The 24,500-nt window shown below is 36.5% G+C and overlaps 1 protein-coding gene across 6 annotated transcripts in view; it reads left to right on the forward strand.

Moving 5' to 3' along the window:
- The window catches only part of ZSWIM2 (zinc finger SWIM-type containing 2), a 32,991-nt gene that overhangs the window by 2,705 nt on the left and 5,786 nt on the right, over positions 1-24,500 (forward strand). The window contains exons 1-8 of one of the 6 annotated variants that reach the window (XM_077883660.1): positions 112-323; positions 1,209-1,285; positions 3,301-3,341; positions 4,297-4,362; positions 8,996-9,206; positions 15,884-16,135; positions 19,550-19,634; positions 20,319-20,431. In XM_077883660.1, the coding sequence (XP_077739786.1) occupies positions 270-323; positions 1,209-1,285; positions 3,301-3,341; positions 4,297-4,362; positions 8,996-9,206; positions 15,884-16,135; positions 19,550-19,634; positions 20,319-20,431 (899 nt within the window). In that variant the 5' untranslated portion in view covers positions 112-269. Of the gene's footprint in view, positions 1-111; positions 324-1,208; positions 1,286-3,283; positions 3,342-4,296; positions 4,363-8,995; positions 9,207-15,883; positions 16,136-19,549; positions 19,635-20,318; positions 20,432-24,500 lie in introns of those variants that run through there. The other 5 variants (XM_077883659.1, XM_077883664.1, XM_077883663.1 and 2 more) reach the window with 5 other exon arrangements.

Genomic DNA, 24,500 nt, shown 5'->3' on the forward strand with positions numbered 1-24,500 from the left:
CCATGACCCCCTGTCCCACTTTCCTGACCCTCCTGATCCCCCTGACCCCCCTGGCCCCCCTGCCCCCCGGCCCTCCTGGGCCCCCCGACCCTCCTGACCTCCCTGATCCCCCTGACCCCCCTGGCCCCCCTGCCCCCCGGCCCTCCTGGGCCCGCAGGGGATCCAACCACCCTCAGGATCCCTGCGGATTCTCGCTGCCACACCCACGCACTGCGAGTTCCAGCCTCTAAAGACCCGCAGATGGCACAGGGATATAGCATGTGTTAGAAATGAGTGAAAAGTTTCGTGTTTGGAAGTCAGGACTCCAAATTGCATCAACTCTTGTAAGGTCACGGCCCTCGCCTGATCTTTAGGCTTGAAAATATGAGACGGTTTATTTAAATATAGGGCTTGCGTTGCGCCCGGTCTTGGGTCCTCACGTACCTGTAACTTACTAAATCAATAAAATCGGTTTTTCTTTCTCTTTAGTTACTCTAAAACTCCAAGAAGATCCTTTGAAAGTGCTGTTTAGATGACAATGCCTTGGAAAGGCCTTAATAAAAATTATTTTTGATTTTTCTGAAAGACAACAGATATTTTATATTCGCATATCCCACTCTTGCCCCTCAAAAGTCAGCCAGGTGTTGACTTGGAAAATTTTAATTCAGTGTCCTGCATCTTAAGCACCGAGTACAAATTACTAGCCTGTGCTTATTTAAGATATCCTTTTTTTTTCCTTTTACGTTGTCCTTCATAACACTTACTGTAGTTAGTAATTTGTTTTAGTCAATATACACTTGGTGAGTAAAATTATTCTTCTCAAGTAAAATTATATGCCGATTTAAATGTGCAAAACGAAAATCCAGGATGAGCTACTGTATGAAAGATCTTTAGCTCCCCTGCAAGGCAGAAGGAATTTTCAGTAAGAAATGTGTAGATTTTTTTTTTTTTTTTTTTTTTTTTTTTTAGCTCTCAAAAAGTGAGTGTAGGTCACCTAAAAACAGTCTTAGCTGATGATGCGGATCATTAACCCGGACAAAGAATATGAAGAGGCTGGTGTCCAAAGTTAAGATGTCTCCATCCACTATATGCAACCTTTGGAGTCACCTAAACTAAATTACCTCTTGAAAATCTCTTTTAATTCTATTATCTATTAAATTAGTTTTATTCTAACTCTAAAAATTAGCTCAAGAGTTTTTTTTTTTTAAGTATGCATTTTTCTTTTAAAGGTTTTTTTAGGAAATCCTCATGTTTGTAACTGTTCCACATTTCTGAAAGGAGGGGAACTTTGTAAGCATATATGCTGGTAAGTAACTGTAATAAAGGTCGGCCTCAAGGGGACTTCTTACAATATTGCCTTTTTTGTGATTTGAGTACCAGATTAAAGAAATTTGGCATTGGGAGAATATTAAGGTAAAATGGCTGTAGTTTTTCAGTATATTTTGCAGTATTTTATTTCATCTTGAAAATTAAGTAAGGTCTAACTTGAGAAACATATGACCACCTCTGCAACTTTTCAATGTTTATGTTTTTATTAAGAAAAAAATCACTTCTGAGGGTCTCATTATGTACATACAAATGTGAAATCTAACTATAAAAAAGAAAAACCTCCCTGATTCATTCACATCACTACTGTTACTTATGTTCTGACTATAGGATTTCTATTTGTGGTCAGTTAAAAATAAATCCCTTCATACATTTTAATTTTTATTCTAACTGATGAATTGTTTGTTTTCTTTGTAAATACAGTACAAATGACTTAAAAAAATCCATTTTGATTTTTTCATTATGATGTATTTTTAACGTATTATTTTTGTTTTCAATAAGCGTTTACTATGACTCAAGATGGTAGTAGGACTCCACTGAAGGCTACTTCCGACGAACCTGAAATTTCTCCTCTAGTCTGAGAAGCTATTTGTAGAGGAATCCTAGGAATGGAAATTTAAAGACTCTTTCCACTTAGTGTTTGGAAATAATTTGGAATTTTTTCCATGTTTTTCATTCTTTCAAACTCATTTTGTTTTATTCACCTATATGTACACAAACAAATCATGAAATATACTTTTATAGAAAGTCTGATTGATCTTTGAGAGTAAAACAAATCAAACAAAAAATTGAGAGGAAAGTGTATCCCACATTTTGAGTGCTTTTCTTTATAGGTTGAACAAAACAAAACAAAACAAAACGGTGTGTATTTGTCATTTCCAAAACTTTCATTTACCTAGTTTTTGTTGTTTTGATCAGTTTCTATCCAGCATTGCTAACATAATTTGCTTTAGTTAGCATAGAAGATATAAAATATGAGCCTTTCAAAACTTGCAGTTTGGTTTTATTATTAAAAATAATTACATTTCGGGATCCCTGGGTGGCGCAGCGGTTTGGCGCCTGCCTTTGGCCCAGGGCGCGATCCTGGAGACCAGGGATCGAGTCCCACGTCAGGCTCCCTGCATGGAGCCTGCTTCTCCCTCTGCCTGTGTCTCTGCCTCTGTGTGTGTGTGTGTGTGTGTGTGTGTGTGTGTGTGTGACTATCATAAATAAATAAAAATTTAAAAAATAATAATAATTACATTTCTTAAAATAGGTGTTTTTTTTTGTTTTGTTTCTTCTTTTTTTTTTTTTTTTTTAGTGCTAGCTTCCTCGGGGCAAAAACCTTCTGTTCTCATTTTTATATAATGTAACTCGTTTTTTACAATACATTAATCAAACTAAATGGAAATATTCAAGTCCTTATTATACTAAATATATTTAATATGTTTAAGAATTTTAAATGTATTTCTCACTTTAAAAAAAGCCATAGTCCTTTTTAATTGGTGATATTTTAAGTATTTTTTCTGTCATATGTTAAAGTGCTATATGTAGGAAAGCAGCCACTTGGTACTCTCCAGAAAATTACTCCATTTCCGGGCGTAAGAAACTTCTAGGGAAGTTGAAAGGAAGTACCATGAATACCTCAATTCCCTCACTAGCCTAACTCTGTGAACATCTGTATTTCCTAGAGAAATACATGGACTGACTGGCAAATCTCTTTATTATAAATGTTTTTATGTTCATTCATCACACTTTTTTCACAATGCTTACTTTAAAACATGTATTTAACTATTATTTTTGTCTGAATTTTTTATTTTAATTTCAGTATAGTTAACATATTTGCCTACTATCATAACAAAATCAGTAAGTGTTAAGTTTATTTATAACGCTGTCAGCAATATAAGTTCTGTAATGCTGTCCCTATCCTAAAATTAAAACAAAATACATCTTTTTAGGTTCTGTCAGAAATAAATGTTTTTGTTTGTTTGTTTGTTTTTGGCCTGTGAATATTAGGGTCTTGTTGAAAAAATTCAAGCTTCCAAGGAATCATGAATGTAAGTTGTGTTTTTTTCTTTTATTATTTTGAAGTTAACATTGTTAGTAATTTTTTGTTTGGACATATTCTAAATTTAAAAAATTATTCTCCTAAACAATCTGACAACTATCTATAGCTCAATTTGTTACATTTAAGACAGTTGGAACAATTTTCTTCCTTAACAAAAAAAATGTAACTTTATCATTTCAAATTCAGTAGGACTTTTAAAAAGGGTGAAACAATGACTAGTTATTCAGAAGGCAAAATTTCCCTCATGCGTTGTAAGCAAAGATTCACAGTGGTTTCTGTATTTTAAATTATTTTAATTACAGGAAAAATAAGAAATGTAATTTTTTAGGTCCCATCAATAGACAGTTGACATGGCACATAATTTCATTTAAAAATGTCTACTGACTGAAACTTGTATGCAAATATGTATATGTAAATCTTTTAAAAAATATACAAGTATACATATTTTAAGGATAAAATATTTTTATGACTACTTAAATTGAGTTTAGAGTCAAGCATATAGCTGTGTAACTTTAAGTTCTGGGGTCTATCAAAATTAAAAGAGAAAAATAATTTTGTTGCAGGTCATCTGGATTTGCAGATTTTATAAAAAAAGATATTGTCACAATGGAAGGGTTGCTCTAGTCATGTGCTTATTTGGCCTACAATAAACCCATCTAAGAATTGCAATGACATTTTAAAATTTATTAGCAAATGTTTATAATATTCGTAAAGATTAAAATGATAATAAGTGTTCGATTTTTTTTTTTTAGTTCTAAGAGTATTGTTTTTTTTTTTTTAGTTCTAAGAGTATTGGTTTTATTTAGCCAAGTTAAATTCCCCTCAACTATCACATAAGAATAATTACAATAAACCTTTAAAAGTTGTACTAAATAGTAAATTAATGTCAGTGTTTCACAGAACTTTATTTTTACTCTTCTCTCACTTGACACTTTCTGAGGAAGGTCTCCCATTTTCCGCATCTGCTGTTTCCTCTGTACCAGTGATTTCAGGGTCTTCTCAACCAAGAGGTATTTCCAGCTGCCTTCGGGGCAGATCCGTTTTAGAGGTTCCAGAGGTAGATATTTAAATATCAAATTTCTTCCCATTTGTGCTCCCATCTTGTACTCCCCACCCCATGTATTGGCTTTGCTGCTTCTTTAGTCTCCAAAACCAGAAAGGAGGGGACTTTTCCTGCCCCAGTTTCTTCCTTCGTATCTCTGGTCGGAGCCAGGAATCCCGTTCACGCTGTATCTCGCCTTCTTCCCCACGGGGCTCTCATCTCTCCGCCCTCTTTCTCGCTTTTCTCCAACCCTCAGGAGCTCTTCATAGTGCTGCCAGTAGCCTCCTCCTCTTCAGGGCCTGCGCTTCAGGGCTTCCTCCTTCACATTGTAGACAAAAGGTTCTTCCTGAAGTGTCCCTTAATTCTCTACTTCATCCTCTCTCCCAACCCCTTCATACACCATGATTAGGTTCTATGATCTATACATATTGTTTTCTTCTCTATTCCTTCATTTTATCCACCTGAAGTTAAATGTTTTCATCCTCTCCAAGTCTTATTTGTTCTCCCCACTATTGTACAAATCATTTCCGCAAGCGTCTATGCTAGCGCTGTCCAACGGAGACATCATGCAAGCCACGTATGTAATTTCCTAGCAGCTGCATTAACAAAAAAAAAAAAAATAGCAAGAAAAAGGGAAATTTAATTTCAATCATATGTGTTAATTTAATTCAATACATCAAAACATTATCACATCAAGAGGCGATGAATATAAAAATTATGCAGTATTTAGTAGGCTGTCCTCAAAGTCTAGCAGGTATTTTATACTTAAAGAGCATCTCATCTCAGACGCTACATTTTCATTGGAAATATTCACTCTGCACTTAGATTTCAAAAAGTAATCAGTTGGTGAAAAGATTCATATGTCACCCAAATTGTTGCAAATATAAATTTTTTAGTGACTATTATCAGTTTTCAGTTTCAATTTAAATGAAGCAAAATTAAAAATTTAGTTTTTCAGCCACGTGAGCCACATGTCAAGTGCTCAGTAACCACATGTGGCTGGTGGTTGGCCAGTTAGACAGTGCCCCTCTGTACCACCAAAGTCAATGAATATTCACTGTACTGTGCATTAACCAAGAGCCTCTGCTTGGTCCTTTATATAAATCAAAACCTATGAATACTAACATTTCTGGGTGTTACTATTTACAAAAAATAGCAATTTGATATGTATCAACATAACATTTAACATTGTGTTACCCTTTGTACTTCTTGAGGACAGAAACCATGTTTTGTTCCATAAATATGAGTCTACCATAGTAGGGAATTTTTTTTAATGTTCAATCCTTTATATTCATTTTGAAAAATGAATGCTTCCTACTAAAATAAAAGATTTCCCATGTTTCCTATATTTAAAAGAAGTTTTAGTCAACTTTGAGAAAATCCTATTTGCACACCTTAAAATTTATCATGTAAATGGAAGCTAGAACAAACATCCATGAAAATTAATTTAAAGAAAGCTATAAACAGTTATTCATTAGGATTATGTGACGTATGTACATAATGGAGGAGATGGTTACTAGTGATGAGGGAAGAGTGTTCTGTTTTGTTTTGTTTGGGAAGAGTGTTTTGAATATCATTCCCAGATTCTTCTAAAACACATCAGAAAACAAATATTTGGACCCTAGTGTTGCATATCAAAAATATGACTTATTTTTGAAGACTTACAAAGATGATTATGCAGGAATTGTATTACAAAGATACCAGGCTTTGAGCATTGGACATTTCTTTTTTCTTATCGTCCAACAAATGTTTATTTATTTATTTATTTATTTATTTATTTATTTATTTATTTATGATAGTCACAGAGAGAGAGAGAGAGAGAGAGGCAGAGACACAGGCAGAGGGAGAAGCAGGCTCCATGCACCGGGAGCCCGATGTGGGACTCGATCCCGGGTCTCCAGGATCGCGCCCTGGGCCAAAGGCAGACGCTAAACCGCTGAGCCACCCACGGATCCCCAACAAATGTTTTTAAGCAAAACCTACATTTATCAACCTAATAGTTCCTTCTAAATACAATGTCTGCTTTTTGATAGTTTACTTTTTAACAGAGAGCTGAGGGACAAATAACTAAGAGCCAGAAACTTCTCCTCCTCTTCATTTTACAAATGTTGGCATAGAAAGACTTTTAGTCTATCCGGCTCCCCTCTCCTCTTTATAAGGGGGATTCTGAAAGGTCCACTGCTAACAGCAGACAGAATGCAAAGTATAAACCAGACTTTTTGAGCTCCTCTCTTCTCCCTTTCCTCTATTTCTTGTCTACTAAATACCATCTGTTCCTTTTTTAATAAAATATTTAGATAAAGTAAAAACCACATTTAAGGGAATTTTTTAAAATTCCCACTGCAAAGATATCATAAACTTTTATGCTTTCTTATTTCCTTTTTGAGTTTATATTTATGCAAACCCAGTACTCCACGGGCACCTTGTCTTCTGCTTTTTTTATCAAACACTGTTGCTTTGTAAACATTTTCAATGCTGTGTAATCTATGTAATTAAAGTCATCAATGGCTAACATTATTCCACAGAATATAGTAAATCATAATTAGCTAACATTCTTCTACCGCTAGTCATTTAGTTTATTTCTAACTACGGTTATATTCCTGGTACATGAAGCTGTCTCTTCCTTCAACTATTTCTTTAGCCCAAAATCTCATGAATTGGGTTTTAGAGTAGAAGTATTGATATTTTTAAGTCTGCCGCCCATATGGATTGCCAAATCGATCTTTAAAATACTTTTAGTAATTTGCAATTTGAGCGGTGTATCACTTTTCTGCAAGTTTTGCTTTGGAATTCATGTGTTAGGTACATATTATTACTTAACCATAGTGTGAAAGGCATGAACAGAACACTTAAGTCCCCAAAGAAAATAACTTAAAAATACACAGAAATACTCTGAAACATTAATAATATTTCCATAGTTTTAGAAAAAAAAAGAGGCTAGCCTACAAAACACGAAAAAATGCCAGATACAAGGTTCATGATAATCGGTAAATTTGCATAAGAAAATAGTTTCCATTCTCCCATGTATCTAACACACCCTTAGAAGATCTAGAATGCCTTCATATGACTTTTCTAAATATGAGAAACATAACATTTCATTTATTTGTCATTACTTATTCAGTAGCAATATTCATTCTGTGTCTGTGCCTCATTCTTATTTCAACTCACTTGTCTTTGATGTTTAATGAAATTGAACATCTTCCATAAGGTTAGCTGTCTTGCTCTTCTCTATAAAAGAATGTTCTTTCCTAGTCTCATACATTTATTTTTTCCAAATTGATCTCAGAAGAGTTTGTTTCTCCCTTGTATCTTCCAATTCATATTACACCACATAGGACAGCTTCTGGCCAGCTCCTCTTATGAACTCCTGTATTCAGTGATTCTGCTGCCCTAGAAAATCTCTATTCCCAAAAGCACAATTTTTTTTCTTCTTTTTCCTCCCCATGTTTTGTTGTTGGTGGTGGTGGTTTTTTTTGTTTTTGTTTTTGTTTTTTTGTAGAGAGCAGATGTTGCTCCGTCTCTGTGACAAATAGCCATCATCCCCCAACGTAATGGTTAATTACAGTATGTTACCCTCTTACATTCCACCTGCCACCCCATGGCATGCAAAGAACAGAGATTTCTGTACTGAAACGTATCTATGATGTTTTCAGTATTTTTAGTGTCTAATCAAGAGTCTTTCCAGAAAAAAATGAAGCTTTTCATGACCTTGTGAATGTTTTAAAAATTTATTAAAGGATGTTCTAGATATAATACAGGGTATATAACAGGAGTAGAATTCAGGGCACCAAAAACAGACGGCGTTTAAATTATGGCATGTTACAGAGAGAGAAAAGGAAAAGAGCCTGAGATGAGCCAGGGAATGAAGAATCTAAGATACCCTGGTCAAAAACCATATGTATTATTAGAAAATAATTTCTTATCAGGACAGCAAGATGGAGAAAATTCATAACTCAAAGGATGCATATCCCCAGGTAATAAGCAACATAGTTCATAATAGATTGTCCTGAGGAATACTGACCAAATCTGTGAAAGATGTGGCTACCAAGATCCTCTGACAGACCCTCTCCCCTCTTAAACCAGGACGGGAGAGTCGGCACCGTCAGCTGAGTCTTGCTCTCCCATTATCCATCCATTCTTTACTCATCCAGCAGATACTAATTTTACTGGCTTCCCAAATATCCCTGTTTCCCCTTTCTGCATTTGTGCCTGTTTTTGTTTTTGTTTTGTTTTGTTTTGTTTTTAATTCTATGTTGTAAGTATTTGTTTATGGAGAAGGTGAACAGGTCAGATTGTAAGATCGTGACACCGATCCAAGGAGGAACACGATCATGTAATCAGTGTAAAACCTTTATAACCCTATATTTGCACTCTTTCCGGTCACAAGGGGAAAAAAAGATAACTTTCATTCTTCTTACAAATGACTCTTTCCTGCCCTTTTGGTTCGGAATAAATACAAAAAGTAAATGTAGGTATAAAAATTCAATCACAACAGTCTTTCCGATATTTGGACAAAACATTCTAACTTTCAGCATAATCTGTTACATTTCTGTATCTCCAGTTTTGCCACCGAATTTTAATACTTTGGAATTTTTCACTAGCTGCTTTGCGGTTAGGTCTCGTGGAGAGAGAAATCAGTGACTTGCTCCAAGGAATACATCGAGTTCAAACTCCCCAAAAAAGAACAAATGGCGAAGCTGTGCACATTGAGGAAGACGGGTACATCAAACAGAAGGAAATTGGCTCAGATGATATGTGCTCTATTTGTCAAGAGTTACTTTTAGAGAAAAAGCTTCCTGTCACATTTTGCAGGTGACAGATGTTTCTTTCTCTATTTTATTGAAGTATAATTAAAATACTGCATTTATATTAGTTTCAGGTGTACAATGTAATGATTCAGTAATTCTGTACATTACTTCGTGCTCATCAAGGTAAGTGTACTCCTAACCCTATTTCCCCCGTTCCCCCACTCACGTCCCTTCTGACAGCAACCCTGACGATTTCTGATCTTGACCATCTCCCTGTGTGTCTGTCACCCTGGTGTGTGACTGCTTTGGAAAAATGTCTATTCAGATCCTCTGACCATTTTTAATCAGATTATTTAGGGGCTTTTTGGTGTTGAATTGTATAAGTTCTTTATATATTTTGGATATTAACCCTTATCAGATAAAGCCCTTGCAGATATCTTCTCCCCTTCCGCAGGGTGCCTTTCGGTTTTGTTAATTGTTTCCTCTGCTGTGCAAAAAGCATTTAATTTTTAGGTAACCCCAATAGTTTAATTTTGCTTTTGCTTCCCCCTTGGCTGAGGAGACAAATCTAGAAAAATGGTTCTATGGATGATGTCAAAGAAATTACTGTCTGTGTTTCTTTGGAGATTTTTATGGTTTCAAGATCTCACATTTAGGCCTCTAATCCATTTTGAGTTGATTTTTGTAAGAAAGGGGTCCAGTTTCATTCTCCTGCCAATAGCCGTCTAGTTTTCCCGGCACCATTCACTGAAAAACTGTCTTTTCCTTGTTGTCTATTCTTGCCTCTTTTGTCGTAGATTAATTGGTCATCTGTGTATGGGTTTCTCTCTGGGCTCTCTCTTCTGCTCTATTGATCTGTGCATCTGTTTCTGTGCCAGTGCCGTACTGTGCGGATTACTGCAGCTTCGTGTGTATCTTCAGATTTGCAATTGTGATACTCCCAGCTCTGTCTTACTTTCTCAAGTTTGCTTTGGCTATTTAGGATATTTTGTGGTTCCATACAAATTTTAGGATTATTTGTTCTAGTTCTGTGAAAAACGTTGCTTGTATTCTGATAGAAATTATATTCACTGTGTAGGTTGCTTGGAGTCGTATGGACATTTTAACAGTATTGACTTTTTTCAATCCTAGAACACGGACTCTCCTTCCACTTGTCGTGCCATCTTCAATTTCCTTCATCGGTGTTTTAGAGTTTTCAGAGTACAAGTCTTTCACCTCCTTGGTTAAATTTATTCCTAAGTATTTTGTTCTTTTTGATGCCATTCTAAATGGGACTGCTTTCTTAATTTCTCTGTCTGCTACTTCGTTATCAGTGTAGAGAAATGCAGCAGATCTCCGTATGTTGGTCTTGTATCCCATGACCTTACTGAATTTATTTATTAGCTCTAGTATTCTTTGCTGGAGTCTGTAAGGTTCTCTATGTATAGTATTATGTCATCTGCAAATACTGAATGTTCTATTTCCTCCTTACCCATTTGAATGTCGTGTATTTATTTTTAGTCTGACGGCTGAGGCGAGGACTCTCAGTAATGTGTTGAATAAAATTGGTGAGAGTGGACATCCTTGTCTTGTTCCTGATCTTAGGGGAAAAGCATTTAGTTTTTCACTATTGAGTATGATTTTAGTGTGAGTTTTTCATATATGGCCTTTATTATATTGAGAAATTATTTCCTCTAAACCTATTCTGTTGAGAGTTTTTATCATGAATGGATGTTGTACTTTGTCAAATGCTTTTTCTGCATCTATTGAGATCACTTTCTTTGGTCCTAACTCTTGCTAATCTGATATGTCTTGTTGATTGATTTATGAATATTGAACCACACTTATATCCTTGGAATCAATCCCATTTGTTCATGGTGAGTCATTTTTCAATGTATTGTTTGATTTGGTTTGCTAATTATTTTTAAAAGATACTATTTATTTATTCATGAGAGGCACAGAGAGAGAGGCAGAGACACAGGCAGAGGGAGAAGCAGGCTCCATGCAGGGAGCCCGACGTGAGACTCGATCCCAGGACCCTGGGGTCACTCCTTGAGCCAAAGGCAGACGCTCAACCACTGAGCCACCCAGGTGTCCCAGGTTTGCTAATATTTTGATGAGGATTTTTACATCTATGTTCATCAGAGAGATTGGCCTATACATTTTTTTTGTAGTATCTTTATCTGGTTTTGGTCCCAGGATAATGCTGGCCTACTAGAATGAATTTGGAAGCTTCCCTTCCTCTTCTATCTTTTGGAATAATTTGAGAAGAATAGATATTCTTTAATTATTTGGTAGAATTCACCTGTGAAGCCATCTGGTCCTGGACTTCTATTGGGAGTTTTTTCATTACTTATTCAGTTTCCTTGCTACTAAATGGTCTGTTCAAACGTTCTATTTTTTATTGGAAGTAGATTCAGTTTAGGAAAGTGTTATGTTTCTAGGAATTTATCCATTTCTTCTACATTGCCCAATTTGTTGGTATACAATTTTTCATAATATTCTCTTTTAATTCTTTGTGTTTCTGTGGCATTGGCTGTTATTTTTCCTTCTTCATTTCTGATTTTATATATTCGGGGCCTCTCTCACTTTTTCTTGATGAGTCTGGTGAAAACTTTATCAATTTTATTGATCCTTTCAAAGAACCAGCTCCTGGTTTCATTGATCTATTATAATGTCTGAGGAGAGGGTTTTTTGTATCTTTTCATTTATTTCTTCTTTAAATCTTTATTATTTCCTTCCCTTTACTAGCTTTGGGTTTTGTTCTTTTTCTAGCCCCTTTAGCTATAAGGTTATGTTGTTTGTTAGAGATCTTCCTTGCTTCTTGAGGTATGTCTGTATTGCTATAAATTTCCCTCTTTGATCAACTTTTGCTGCATCCCAAAGATTTTAGACCATTGTGATTTCATTTTCATTTGTCTTCACACATTTTTTTATTTCTTTTATATTTTGATTAACCCGCCCATTGTTTAGTAGCATGTTATTTAGCCTCCATTTATTTGTGGTTTTTTTTCTGACTTTTTTTTTCTTCTGTTTGATTTTTAATTTCATAATGTTATAGTCAGAAAACATGATATGATTCCAGTCTTTTTGAATTTATTGAGACGTGTTTGTGGCCTAACATGCAATCTATTCTGGAGATTATTCCATGTGTTCTTGAAAAGATTGTATATTCTACTGTTTGGGGATGGAATATTCTGAATATCTATTAAGTCCATCTGACCCAACGTGTTGTTGAAAGCCACTATTTCCTTGTTGATTTTCCATCTGGCTGATTCATTCATTGATGTAAATGGGATATTAACATCCTCTACTATTATTGCATTACTGTCAATTTCTTCTTTTATGTCTGTTAATAGTTCCTCTATGTAGTTAGGTGCTCGCATGTGAGTACACAAACATTTACAGCTGTTATATCCTCTTGTTGAATTGTTCCCTATATATATGTAATGTCCTTGTTTTTCTCTTGTTACAGTCGTTGTTTTAAAGCCCATTTTGTCCAATATAAGTATGGCTACTCTGACTTTCTTTTCACTTTCATTTGCATGGTAAGTGGTTTTCCGTCTCTTCATTTTCAATCTCCATATGTCTTTCAGTCTGAGCTGAGTCCCTTGAAGGTGGCATATAGATGAGTTGGTATTTTTTATCCATCCACTCACCCTGCCTTTTGATTGGAACATTTAGTTCATTTACTTTTAAAGTAATTATTGATATTTAGGTACTTATTGCAATTTTGTTACTTGTTTTATGCTTGTTTTTGTAGTTCTTCTCCATTCCTTCCTTCTCTTGCTCTCTTCTGATGTGGTTTGATGGCTTCCTTTTGTGTCATGCTTGGATTCCTTTCCCTTTATTTTTTCTATATAATTTATAGTTTTTTTAAATGTATGATCGCTATTAGGTTCATATATAACATCATGGATATAAAAGTCTATATAACGGGCACCTTGGGTGGCTCAGTTGGTTAAGTGCCTTCAACTCAGGTCATGATCCCAGGGTCCTGGGATGGACCCCCTCTTTGGGTTTGCTGCTCAGGGGGGAATTTGCCTCTTCCTCTCCCTCTGCCTCTGCCCCAATCATGCTCTCTCACTCACCCTCACTCATGCACTCTCTCTCATAAATAAAATAAGTAAATAAATAATATATTTTTTAAAGTCTATATAAAAGTATATATTAGGGCTTCCTGGGTGGCTCAACAGTTGAACGTCTGCCTTCAGCTCAGGGCATGATCCCAGGGTCCTGGGATCCAGTCCCACATTGGGCTTCTTGCATGGAGCCTGCTTCTCCCTCTGCCTGTGTCTCTGCGCCCCCCCCCCCGCCCGTCTCATGAATAAATTTTTAAAAATCTTAAAAAAATAAAAGTATATATAAGTTGGTCACTTAAGTTTGAACCCATCTAAAAGCACTACCAGTCTTGTAGTTGGGCAGTATTAGTGGTCACACTGGATGCCTGCCCTCATCCTACCTGTTGGGACTGCAGTCACACTGAACTCAGGGCACTCTCCTGTGTTGTCACTTGAAAGACTTTCATGGGTGGATGGGGCCAGAAGTCAGACCTCATGCCTGCCCTCAGTCTGCGAGCCAGCACTGCAGTTGCACTGGCTGGCAGGGTGGTGTCTAAGCTGCCTGCTGTAAGGTTTGGCTGCTGAGACTGTGGGTACACTGGTGTGTGTAGTTAGCTGCCTCTCTCCCCAGGGTAGGCGTCACTTTGCAATGGTGCTGGTCCCTGCTGGGACTGCTTGCAGAGTGTGTTAGACCAGGAGCTACTTTGGTGGGACACCTGCTAAGTGGGGCAAGTTGGTTGGTCTGGCTCCACAGGATAATGTGGGGGCAGGAAGCACTGTGATAGCAAAATAGGTGGAGAGTGTGTATGCTGGTTCCTGCAGGTATCCAGCTATCTAGCCTCTGGGATGGGGAAAGATAGAAATGGTGCCCACTAGCTCTTTTGTTCTTGGAGAAGTCTCCTAGTGATCCTTACTCCTCTGAGGCACGTTCTGAAATTAGTAAATCAATCTCCTTCATGATAACCCCGGTGCTTTTCAAACTGCTGCTTTTTTGCTGTATTTTGGCTGGGGCTGGGTTTTTGTTATGCTGCTCTTTAAGGGTGGAGGGTCAGTTTCCTATCACCCTGTGGCTCTCCTGGAGCTAAGCCCCGCTGATGTAAAAACTGGTAAGCCCTACTGGTTTTCAAAGCCAAATGTGGTGACTCCTCTTCCCCACAGGTTCCCTGTGCCTTGGGTGCCTAGGGTTGGGGCCCATCCTGCCAGTTGTCCATGCTTGTGGTGTCCCTCGTATTTGTAGTTAGTCTCCCCAGGGGTTTAGTTCCTGAGCCTATCTCTGCTCCTCTTATACTTTTCAATGTTAAATTCCCTCCACAATTAACTGTGAAAAGCCCGTTCTGCCCATGTTCCAGGTGAGAGTTAACTGCACTTAGGTGGCTCTTGTGTCAGTGTGAGTGTCTGTTAGTCAGGACAAGGTGAGCTCAAGATTCTATTTTGCCATCTTCTCACACTTCTACATGTTTTTCCTTTGGATATTTGAAGCTTATGAAAAAAATTCTAATTCAATATGTTTGTAACTGATTCTTCTAAGACGGATTGATAAACAACAAAAAGCTTTACCTATTGCTTATTATTTAATTGTCCTTCTTTTGTTTCCTAACATAGCCATTGTAGAAGGTCCTGTTCTTATTCTAAACATTTCTAGGCTACATTATAAAGGGCGAAAATTAAAGCCTAACTCCACTTCACTCCCCTCTCTACCTTAAGTTATTAAAGTAGGATAATTTTCACATTTTTGTTTTATACACATGAATAAATGTCATGGCTTAGACCAGTTACAAAGAATTTTCTGAGAGTAAAGACAGTACTTTAATATTATAAAAATTCTTTTCAGTTTCTCAAAATTCTATCTTTAAATCTAAATAATTGAAATTTTTACCCATACAAACATTTGTTAAGAGTGTCATATTCATACTATTCTTTGAGGCACTATAAAGTTGGACTTGGATATTTGGGTAACTATTTACTATTGAACTTTTCATTTTCTTACTCCTGATTATTTGTCAAAATTTTCATTCACGTAGTTTTTTTTTTCATGTAGTTTTTCACATGGCTGCTTCTACTGCATATTTTTAAGTTGCTAACTATTTTCCAAAATATTATTTCTCTCAGTAGATATTTGTCAGGTACTACTACATACTGTGTGATTTCTAGGAAAATAAGGTAATACCCCAATCTCAATGATGCTTTTTATTTAAAAAACAATAATTATTGCTATAATTTTCCTTTTGTTAAGATTATATTTGTTGTCTCTTTAAAAATGAAAAATATTGGGGTGCCTGGCTGGTTTGGTCAATAGAGCATGCAATTTTTGATCTTAGAGTTGTGGGTCCAAGCCCTGCAATGGGTGTAGAGATTACTTAAAAAATAAAATTTTTTAAAAAATGACAAATATTTTGATGATGCAGAATTGTTTACCACCATTTCATCAGAATGGGGGAGAGTTTGTTAGGAATCCTAATGCATTAAATTAAAGATGATAGATTGGGTAGGTAGATAAGATAGTGGTTATGTGTATAATCAAGCTTTATTTGGAAAATTGGTTCAGAATCTATTTTTATGGGAAATAATGATGGTAGCACTGAAAGTGCTATATATATAGCACATATATATATAACTTATATATATATATATATATATGTATATATATATATATATAACTTTGGTGTATACAAATGGTAAATTCAGATTTTATTTCTGACAGGTTTGGCTGTGGCAATAGCATCCATATAAAATGCATGAAGATCCTGGCTAACTATCAGGATCCGATTTCAGATACTTCCATGTTGAAATGTCCTCTGTGTAGGAAAGAGTTTGCACCATTAAAACTTGTTTTAGAAGAATTCAAAAACTCTAGCAACCTTGTGACTGCAGCTGAAAGAGAGCGACTGGACAAACACCTTGGAATTCCCTGTAATAACTGTAAACAATTTCCAATTGAGGGGAAATGTTATAAGTAAGTGTCATCAGTAAAATTATAAACATGTATTCTGACCTTTTTTGAACTTTAGGAAACTTGGAGCACTAGGGTACTAGTCATTGAGACGGCCTCTTTCCTTCAGTGTGTGTGTATATATATAGTATGTTTGCCTTACGTGATGGTTACTTATTTAGGATTTCCAGACTGGTTTATGTCAGCCCAGTACCTCCAAAATTCTGAATGTTTTATTTCTTCGCTTACACAAAGACATTGGCTTTGTACTCCAGCGTAGATTGAGAGTCTGAAGTAGCATCCTGCCCTGGAAGCTCTGGACACAGGCCTGTTGCTTTGGCCTAAATGAGTTTCCAAATTCAGAAGCCTCAACTTCCAGACCTCTCAACTTGTATGACTTTCTTCGAACCATCAACTGCCAAAAGCTCCTAGGATTGAACTGGAGGGATATTGACCAGATGGACTGAATATTTAATCAAGTTTCACAAACTCAAAACTGCAATGAGTTCATGCTTTTTTCTTTAATCCTATGCCTCAACAACAATAAGATAAATATGATAAATATTAGAGAAAACAATTTTTGTTACTTTTTAGAGTAATCCCCAAACTTTCCCCCAGTTGCCATACTAAAACAGCAATTAATTGCTATGCTTGGGAGATTGCATTTTAATTAAAATTTTAGCTTAACTGTATGTTAAGAAAATATATTCTTTTTTTTTTCAGTCTTCCTAGAAAAATACATTAGGATGAGCCCAATTAATATATATTTTTAGAACCCTCTCATAAAACCAAAAAACTGTTTTTATCACTCTCATCAGCAAATGATAACTCTTCTGCTCTGAAGTGTTTTAGTTCTCTGTTTTCTCTATGTGTCACATGGGATAAAATCAACTGGATCACTATAAGTAAAAGTATTGGAAAATGAGTGGCCTGAGAAGGCTCCAAAGGAGCATTTTAAATTGAGGAAGAAAGGAAGAATTTTGTAAAGGTTTGGCAGGTGTTCAGCTAAAGTCAGGAGTGTTGGTTAAATAGAGTTCTTGACAAAGGAAAGACTTGAGCTTCAGTTTTAGCAGCCATTGCTTTTAAGAGGTATGGATTCCAACAGTAAGGAGCCAAGATAACGTGTGGAAGAGGGATTAGGAGGAACAGCTGTGGGGGATAAGGGCAAGAAGCGGCCATGGTGCAAATTTCTCCATCCTCATTGTTGCCTATTCCTCAAATGATCAGTGTGTGGCTTTAGTAGATTATTTCAAGTCTTCTTTTAAGTCTTTTGTTGATGGCAGTGCACTCCACCATCACTCTGAGCTCTCTGACTGCTCTTTGTGTCTTAGTGGATGATTCTTCTTACTACCTCTTGCTCAGGAGGAAAAAATTTTCTGTAACTTTCTAGGTTCTTCTTGTTAGTCTATTACTGTAACTGACATAAAACAGATTAATAGCAGAAAAAAATTAAACTTGTTCCTGTGGGAGCCTCCCATTGACATGAGAAGTTCACCTGAGGCTTATAAGCCATCTGGAGCTAGAAGGGGATAGGGGTCTGAGGCTTCAAAGGGAAAGAAGACTATGGGAAGATGGAAAGAGCCAATGTCTGCCATGCAGAAACAATGGAACACAGAGGGGAATTTGGACAAACAGGTCCTGCTGAGCTCCCTCCAGCTTTCCACAGTGAGCTCACACTTCTTTGCAGTTCTCTCTCCTGAAAGGTCTCTTTCTGCTAAATTCCTTTAGCAGTTGAAGGGGAGGCAAAAAAGCTCCTCCTGAGTCTTTTGGGCCTTGATGACTTCAGCTCAAAATAATCCACATGCCAAAGTGGCACATTCTGGGGAGAATCGTTCCAAACTCAGGCTTTCTCCACTGTTTTGCTCTCTGCCCACTGCTCTACACCCTCCTTTGAGAATAACTTCTCCTCTCTAGGTTTAGCTCACAATTATTTACCTCTATATCAGTCTTTTTTACAAATTAAAGAATGTATTTCAACATCTGTGACTTCACCCTCATTGCGTTCCCTCAAATACTGACATTTAGTCATTAGACTGAAAAACTATTCCTAGTAGTTTTAGGAATGGATTGAGTAGGAGACAAACTAGAAAGCTTTTCAGTTCCTTCTTCATTAGAGTTTCACAATAGAGCTAGTTACCTTTTAAGTAGCTAATTTCACTATATATATACATATATAAAATATTTTTATAAAAATATAAAATATTTTTTTCTTGCCTAACAAAATTTGGTGTATCAAATAAACTGCACCACTGCTATGATCAATTGATGAGGATTTCTAAGAACTTTCATGGACATATAAATAGTAATAATAAATAAATTCATGCTTGTGCCTGTAAGATATCTGAAGGATATATTTTCCCAAATTTCTCATGGAAATAGTTTTCTAAATCTCTGATAACTTGAGTAAGAAAATAAGCTCATTTGATTACTGCTCAGAATATGATTTGTCTCATGAATATTGCTGCAAGTAAATTAAAATTATCTGCTTGTTGCAAAATATTTATAAATGTAAGTTTTAGATGGAGCTTTTGTGGAAAGTGATGTTTCTGTTTATCAGCTTAAGAACTTTTTTATACATACACCTTTTTTACATGTTGTGAGCAAAGAGAGGGAATATAATTCCTGTTTTCAAAAAGTATTCTGCTAAGTATAATTCTTGCATCCATGAAACAATTGGAAAACACTGGATAATCAAATGATACAATACCTAAGAGGTTACAAATCCTACAGGAATTTAGAGAAAGAAATAAAAGGAAAGCTGAGGTAATAGGGGAACACATCCCAAAGGGGATGCATGGTAGGCAAAATAATGCCCTCCCAAATATGTCGTCTGCATTCTTATCCTCAGAACCTATATATTATGTTACGTGTCATAGAGAAACGAAGATTGCAGGTGCAAATAAGGTTGCTAAACACTTGACCTTGAAATAAAGGGATTATTCTTGATTATCTGGGCCCCGTGTAATCACAAGGGTTCTTAAAAGTGGAAAGGAAGCAGAAAGAGAGTCAGAGGGAAATGTGACTTTGGAAGAAAGGCCCGAGACCAAGCATTCCTTGCTTTGAAGATGGAGGAAAAGGCCACGAGCTGAGCCCAGGAAGGTAGACGGCCTCTAGAACATGGAAAAGGCGAGGGAACAGATCCCCTCTAGAACCTCCAGAAACGAATACAATCCCGCAGACCCCTGGATTTTAGCCCCTTGAGACCCGTGTTAGACTTTTATCCTACAAAACTCTAAGATAATAAAGTTGTGTTGTTTTAGCTGCTAAATGTGTTATGATTTGTTACTGTAGCAGTAGGAAGCCAAGATGGGTGAGATAAAATGGGCCTCGTCCTATTTGCCTAGTTCTCAGGAAATTCTGGCAGGAATTGTTCACCAAAACCACCAAAAATGACTGGATTTGTGTTCTTGTCTATGTCTTGGTCTTCTGTGTTTGTAGGTGTACCAGATGCATAGAGTATCACTTATGCCAGGAATGTTTTGATGGCTGCTGCCACCTTTCTCACCCATTTGCATTTCGTGAGGTACCGTATCCATCTTGAATTTTATATGGCGCTTGTGTTTGTGCTGTTGGAAATCTAAGTGAAGTCAATCTAAGAATAGATAACACTTTCAGTAGAGCTGATTGTTTTTTAATAAAAACCTAAGACCATATTTTTACGAGAATTCTTTTTCATAGGAATGTACAAGGCAACCAGTTCTCACATTGGTAGTTTATAAAACTAACACAGTAACAAAATCTGGTGATATTATACATAAATCAGGAATTACAGCTACTAAGCTGGAAAAGTCATTCAAAGAAAAAAAAAAAACCTCAGTGTTTCAAATTGATATAACTTATTGACGACCACTTGTGGTTTTAAAATTTCTGACATCAACAACAATGAAATTTTATTACAATCATTTGAACTGTATACTTAGAAGTTAGTATCTCCTGTTGCTGAGATACTATCTATTTGTTACACAAGATAAAACATCCACAATTACCATTGTTGATTAACATTTTTACCTTAAAAGTCAAGTTACAGTAGCTATGCAATCGTATATTAGACTCACTAATAACTTGTAAATTTTTTAATATTGAAAAAGGTATATTTTCAAATGAGTCTTTGTTATTCGCACTATGTTGTTGCTATGCAACTGATTTTAATGCACGAAATTAAAATTTCCGTGATTTGCAAAGTAACACCAATTTTTACCTATTACAGAAGAGAAATCAAAGATGGAGATCACTAGAAAAAAGATCAGATGAAATTGTAAAATGTGTCAATATTAAAAATGAGATAGAAGAAAAGATGCCACGTTTTCAAGGAAAGGAAGGGTGAGATTCTCAGTCAAGCTTACATTTCATTTATGATATGAGACATTTAAATAATTTTTCAGTTTGAATAAGTTTTATTCTTTCCTTTTTCAGTAAGTATGAATCATCTGCTGAGTAACATTATTATACAAGCAAAGATGAAGGCTATAGAGTCAGATTGCCTGGATCCAGATCTTGTACAAATTGGCTACAAGTGACTTTTGGGCTCATTACTTCACTTCTCTCTGCCACATTTTTTTCATCTTTAAAATGTGAATAATTATAAAACCAGACTCATAGGAAGTTTGTGAATATAAAATGAGTTAATACACACAGCAAATATTCAAATAACGTTGTCTATTATTATTAATCCTATCAGAGATTCTACTAGGTGTTAGGGATATAGTAGTTCCCTCGGTAAATAAATGGTTGTAAATAAAGGCAAAATTAAAACTGACATAAGTTATTTTTAAAAAGTGCAGGGGGATCTGATATTTGCTCTGAAGTGATTGACCTCTAGGGGAAGCCAGTCTTGCTCCTGATGCCCCCACTGTTTCGCCCTCATGGAGGAAGAATGCTGAGCAGATTGGTTGTATTTCACGACACTGACGGGGCTGTTTACTAGTGGATAGGCCTCCAGATTCTTTTGTCATATTCTTTATTAAAGAAAATTAAATATGCTGTGTATTATTAGCCTATTAGGTACACTATAAAACATATACAAAAGAAGATCATTTTGAAAGGACAGGATAAAATTAATCTTTAAGAAAATAATTTCAGTGAGTTATCCAAATAAAAACTGTGCTTGTTCTCGGAGCATAAAATACGTCGTGGGTGTATAATAAACCTACAGGATAAAATTAATCTTTAAGAAAATAATTTCAGTGAGTTATCCAAATAAAAACTGTGCTTGTTCTCGTAGCATAAAATATGTCGTGGGTGTATAATAAACCTACGCAAAGCTCTCCATCTCCATTTCCTCTGGCTCTGGCTAGGTATCACGCCAACCCACGAGAGCGACAAACTGTATAACTAAAGGTTTTGAAGAATTTATAGGTGAAAGTGAGAGAACATTAGGGTAGAAAAGAAAAGCATTCTAGGCAGAGAAAGTAGAATGAATAAAAGATAATTTCAAGATAAAGTATGGTTACCACCTTAAATAATAAAAATATACAGTTCTTTTTTGGGGGGGGGTCGACAATTAGACGACCTTGGTAAAAGCAACCGTTGTAGTGTGATGGAAGTATATCTGTAGAGTGATAAGAAATATAAACGCTTCTGAAAAATATAAGCATACCTTGGTTTTTTTTTTAATTTTTTATTTATTTATGATAGTCACAGAGAGAGAGAGAGGCAGAGACACAGGCAGAGGGAGAAGCAGGCTCCATGCACCGGGAGCCCGACGTGGGATTCGATCCCGGGTCTCCAGGATCGCGCCCTGGGCCAAAGGCAGGCACCAAACCGCTGCGCCACCCAGGGATCCCCATACCTTGTTTTATTGTGCTTGACTGTATTATACTTTACATACATGCATTTTTTTTTTTTACAAACCAGGGGTTTGTGATAACCCATATCAAGCAGGTATCGGTGCCATTTTTCCAATAGCATTTGTCTCACTACATGTCTCTGTTAACATATTTTGGTAATTCTTGCAATATTTCAAACTTTCTCAGATAGTTATATTTGTTATGGCGATCTGGGATCCGTAATCCTTGACATTACTATGTAATGTTGTTCTCGTGCCTGCGAATACAACATCCATTCTTCACCCTGTGAATTAATGAATAATTTTGACTTCAAGTCTTATTATTATTTTTTTATTTATTTATGATAGTCACACAGAGAGAGAGAGAGAGAGGCAGAGACATAGGCAGAGGGAGAAGCAGGCTCCATGCACCGGGAGCCTGACGTGGGATTCGATCCCGGGTCTCCAGGATCGCGACCTGGGCCAAAGGCAGGCGCTAAACCGCTGTGCCACCCAGGGATCCCTCAAGTCTTACTATTTAAGAAATACATTTAAGTAAACCTCTGATTCTGGGAGAGTCAACATAGAGCGTTAGCTATGTTAGTTTCAGGTGTACAATAGTCTGCACTGAGCGCTGAGCCTGACGTGGGGCTGGATCTCAAGCCCCTGAGATCATGACCCAAGCAGAAAACCAAGAGTCTGAGGCTCAACCGACTGAGCCACCCAGGCACCTCCTACCCATTTTCTAATTAAATTATTTGATTTCGGGGGATCCCTGGGTGGCTCAGCGGTTCAGTGCCTGCCTTTGGCCCAGGGCGTGATCCTGGAGCCCCGGGATCCAGTCCCACGTCGGGCTCCCGGCATGGAGCCTGCTTCTCCTTCCACCTGTGTCTCTGCCTCTCTCTCTCTTTCTATGTCTATCATGAATAAATAAATAAAATCTTTAAAAAAATTATTTGATTTGTGTGGAGTTGTATAAGTTCTTTACATATTTTGGATACTAACCATTAATCAGATAAGTTATTTGCAAATATTCTCTTCCATTCAGTAGGTTGTCTTTAGTTTTGTTGGTTGTTTACTTTGCTGTGTAGAAGCTTCCTACTTTGCTGTAGTCCTAATAGTTTATTCTTGCTTTTGTTTCTCTTGCTTCGAGAGACGTATCTAGAGGGGCCCCTAAGTGGCTCAGGCAGTTAAGCATCCAGACTCTTGATTTTTGGCTCAGGTCAGTCCACTGGAAGTTCTCTCTCCCTCTCCCTCTGCTTCCCCCTCCCTTGTGCTCACTCTCCCTCAAATAAATAAACAAATCTTTAAAAAGAGAGAGAGACATATCTAGAAAAAATGTTGTTACAGCCAGTGTCTGAGAAATTACTGCTTATACTTTCTTCTAGCACTTTCATGGTTTCAGGTCTCACATTTAGGTCTTTAATCCACTTTGAGTTGACTTTTGTGTGTGGTGTAAGAGAGTGGTCCAGTTTCATTCTGTTGCATGACGCTGTTCACTTACCCAAACACCGTTTATTGAACAGCCTTGTTTCCAGTGCATATTCTTGCCTCTTTTGTCGAAGATTAATTGGCCATATACGTGTCGGTTTATGTCCAGACTTTCTATTCTGTTCCATTGATCTAATATGTCTATTTTTCCGCCAGTACCATACTGTTTTGATTACCACAGCTTTGTAAGACAGCTTGAAATCTGGAATTGTGATACCTTTAGCTCCTTTTTCAAGATTGCTTTTGCTATTCAGGGTCTTTTGTGGTTCCATTCCAATTTTAGGACTGTTTGTTCCAGTTCTGTGGAAAATGATGTTGGTATTTGTATAGCTCTATAAAAATCTAGAAAAATGCATTAAATCTCTAGATTGCTTTGAGTAGTGTGGACATTTTAACAATATTTGTTATTTCGTGAGCATAAAACGTCCTTCCATTTGTTGTGTCATCTTCAATATCTTTCATCAATGTTTTCCAATTTTCACCCCCTGGTTAAGTTTATTCCTAGGTATTTTGTTCTTTTTGGTGCTGTTGTAAATGGGATTGTTCTTAATTTTTCTTTCTGCTGCTCATTATTAGTATATAGAAATACAATGGATTTCTAAGTGATTTTACATCTTATAATCTTACTGAATTCATTTATCAGTTCTAGTAGTTTTTGGTGTAGACTTTAGGGTTTTCTGTATATAGTTATGTCATCCGCAAATAGTGAAAGTTTTACTTCTTCCTTTCTCATTTGGATGCCTTTTATTTGTTTTGCTTATCAGATTGCTGTGGCTGGGACCCTCAGTACTCTGGTGAATAAAGGTGGTGAGAGTGAACATCCCTGTCTTGTTCCTGACCTAAAGGGAAAAGTTCACAGTTTTTCACCATTGCGTTTGATGTTAGCTGTAGGTTTTTCATATATGACCTTTATTATGTTGAGATATGTTTCCTCTAAACCTACTTTGGTGAGAGTTTTTATTATAAATGGGTTTTGTACTTCGTCAAATGCTTTTTCTATATATATTGAAATGATCATATGATTCTTATCCTTCATCTTGTTGATGTGGTGTCTGATGTTGATTGACTTGCAAATATTGAACCACTCTTGCATCCCAGGAATAAATCCCACCCGATCATGTTGAATAATCTTTG

This window comes from Canis aureus, chromosome 34, assembly GCF_053574225.1.
Source record: "Canis aureus isolate CA01 chromosome 34, VMU_Caureus_v.1.0, whole genome shotgun sequence".
NCBI lineage: Eukaryota > Metazoa > Chordata > Mammalia > Carnivora > Canidae > Canis > Canis aureus.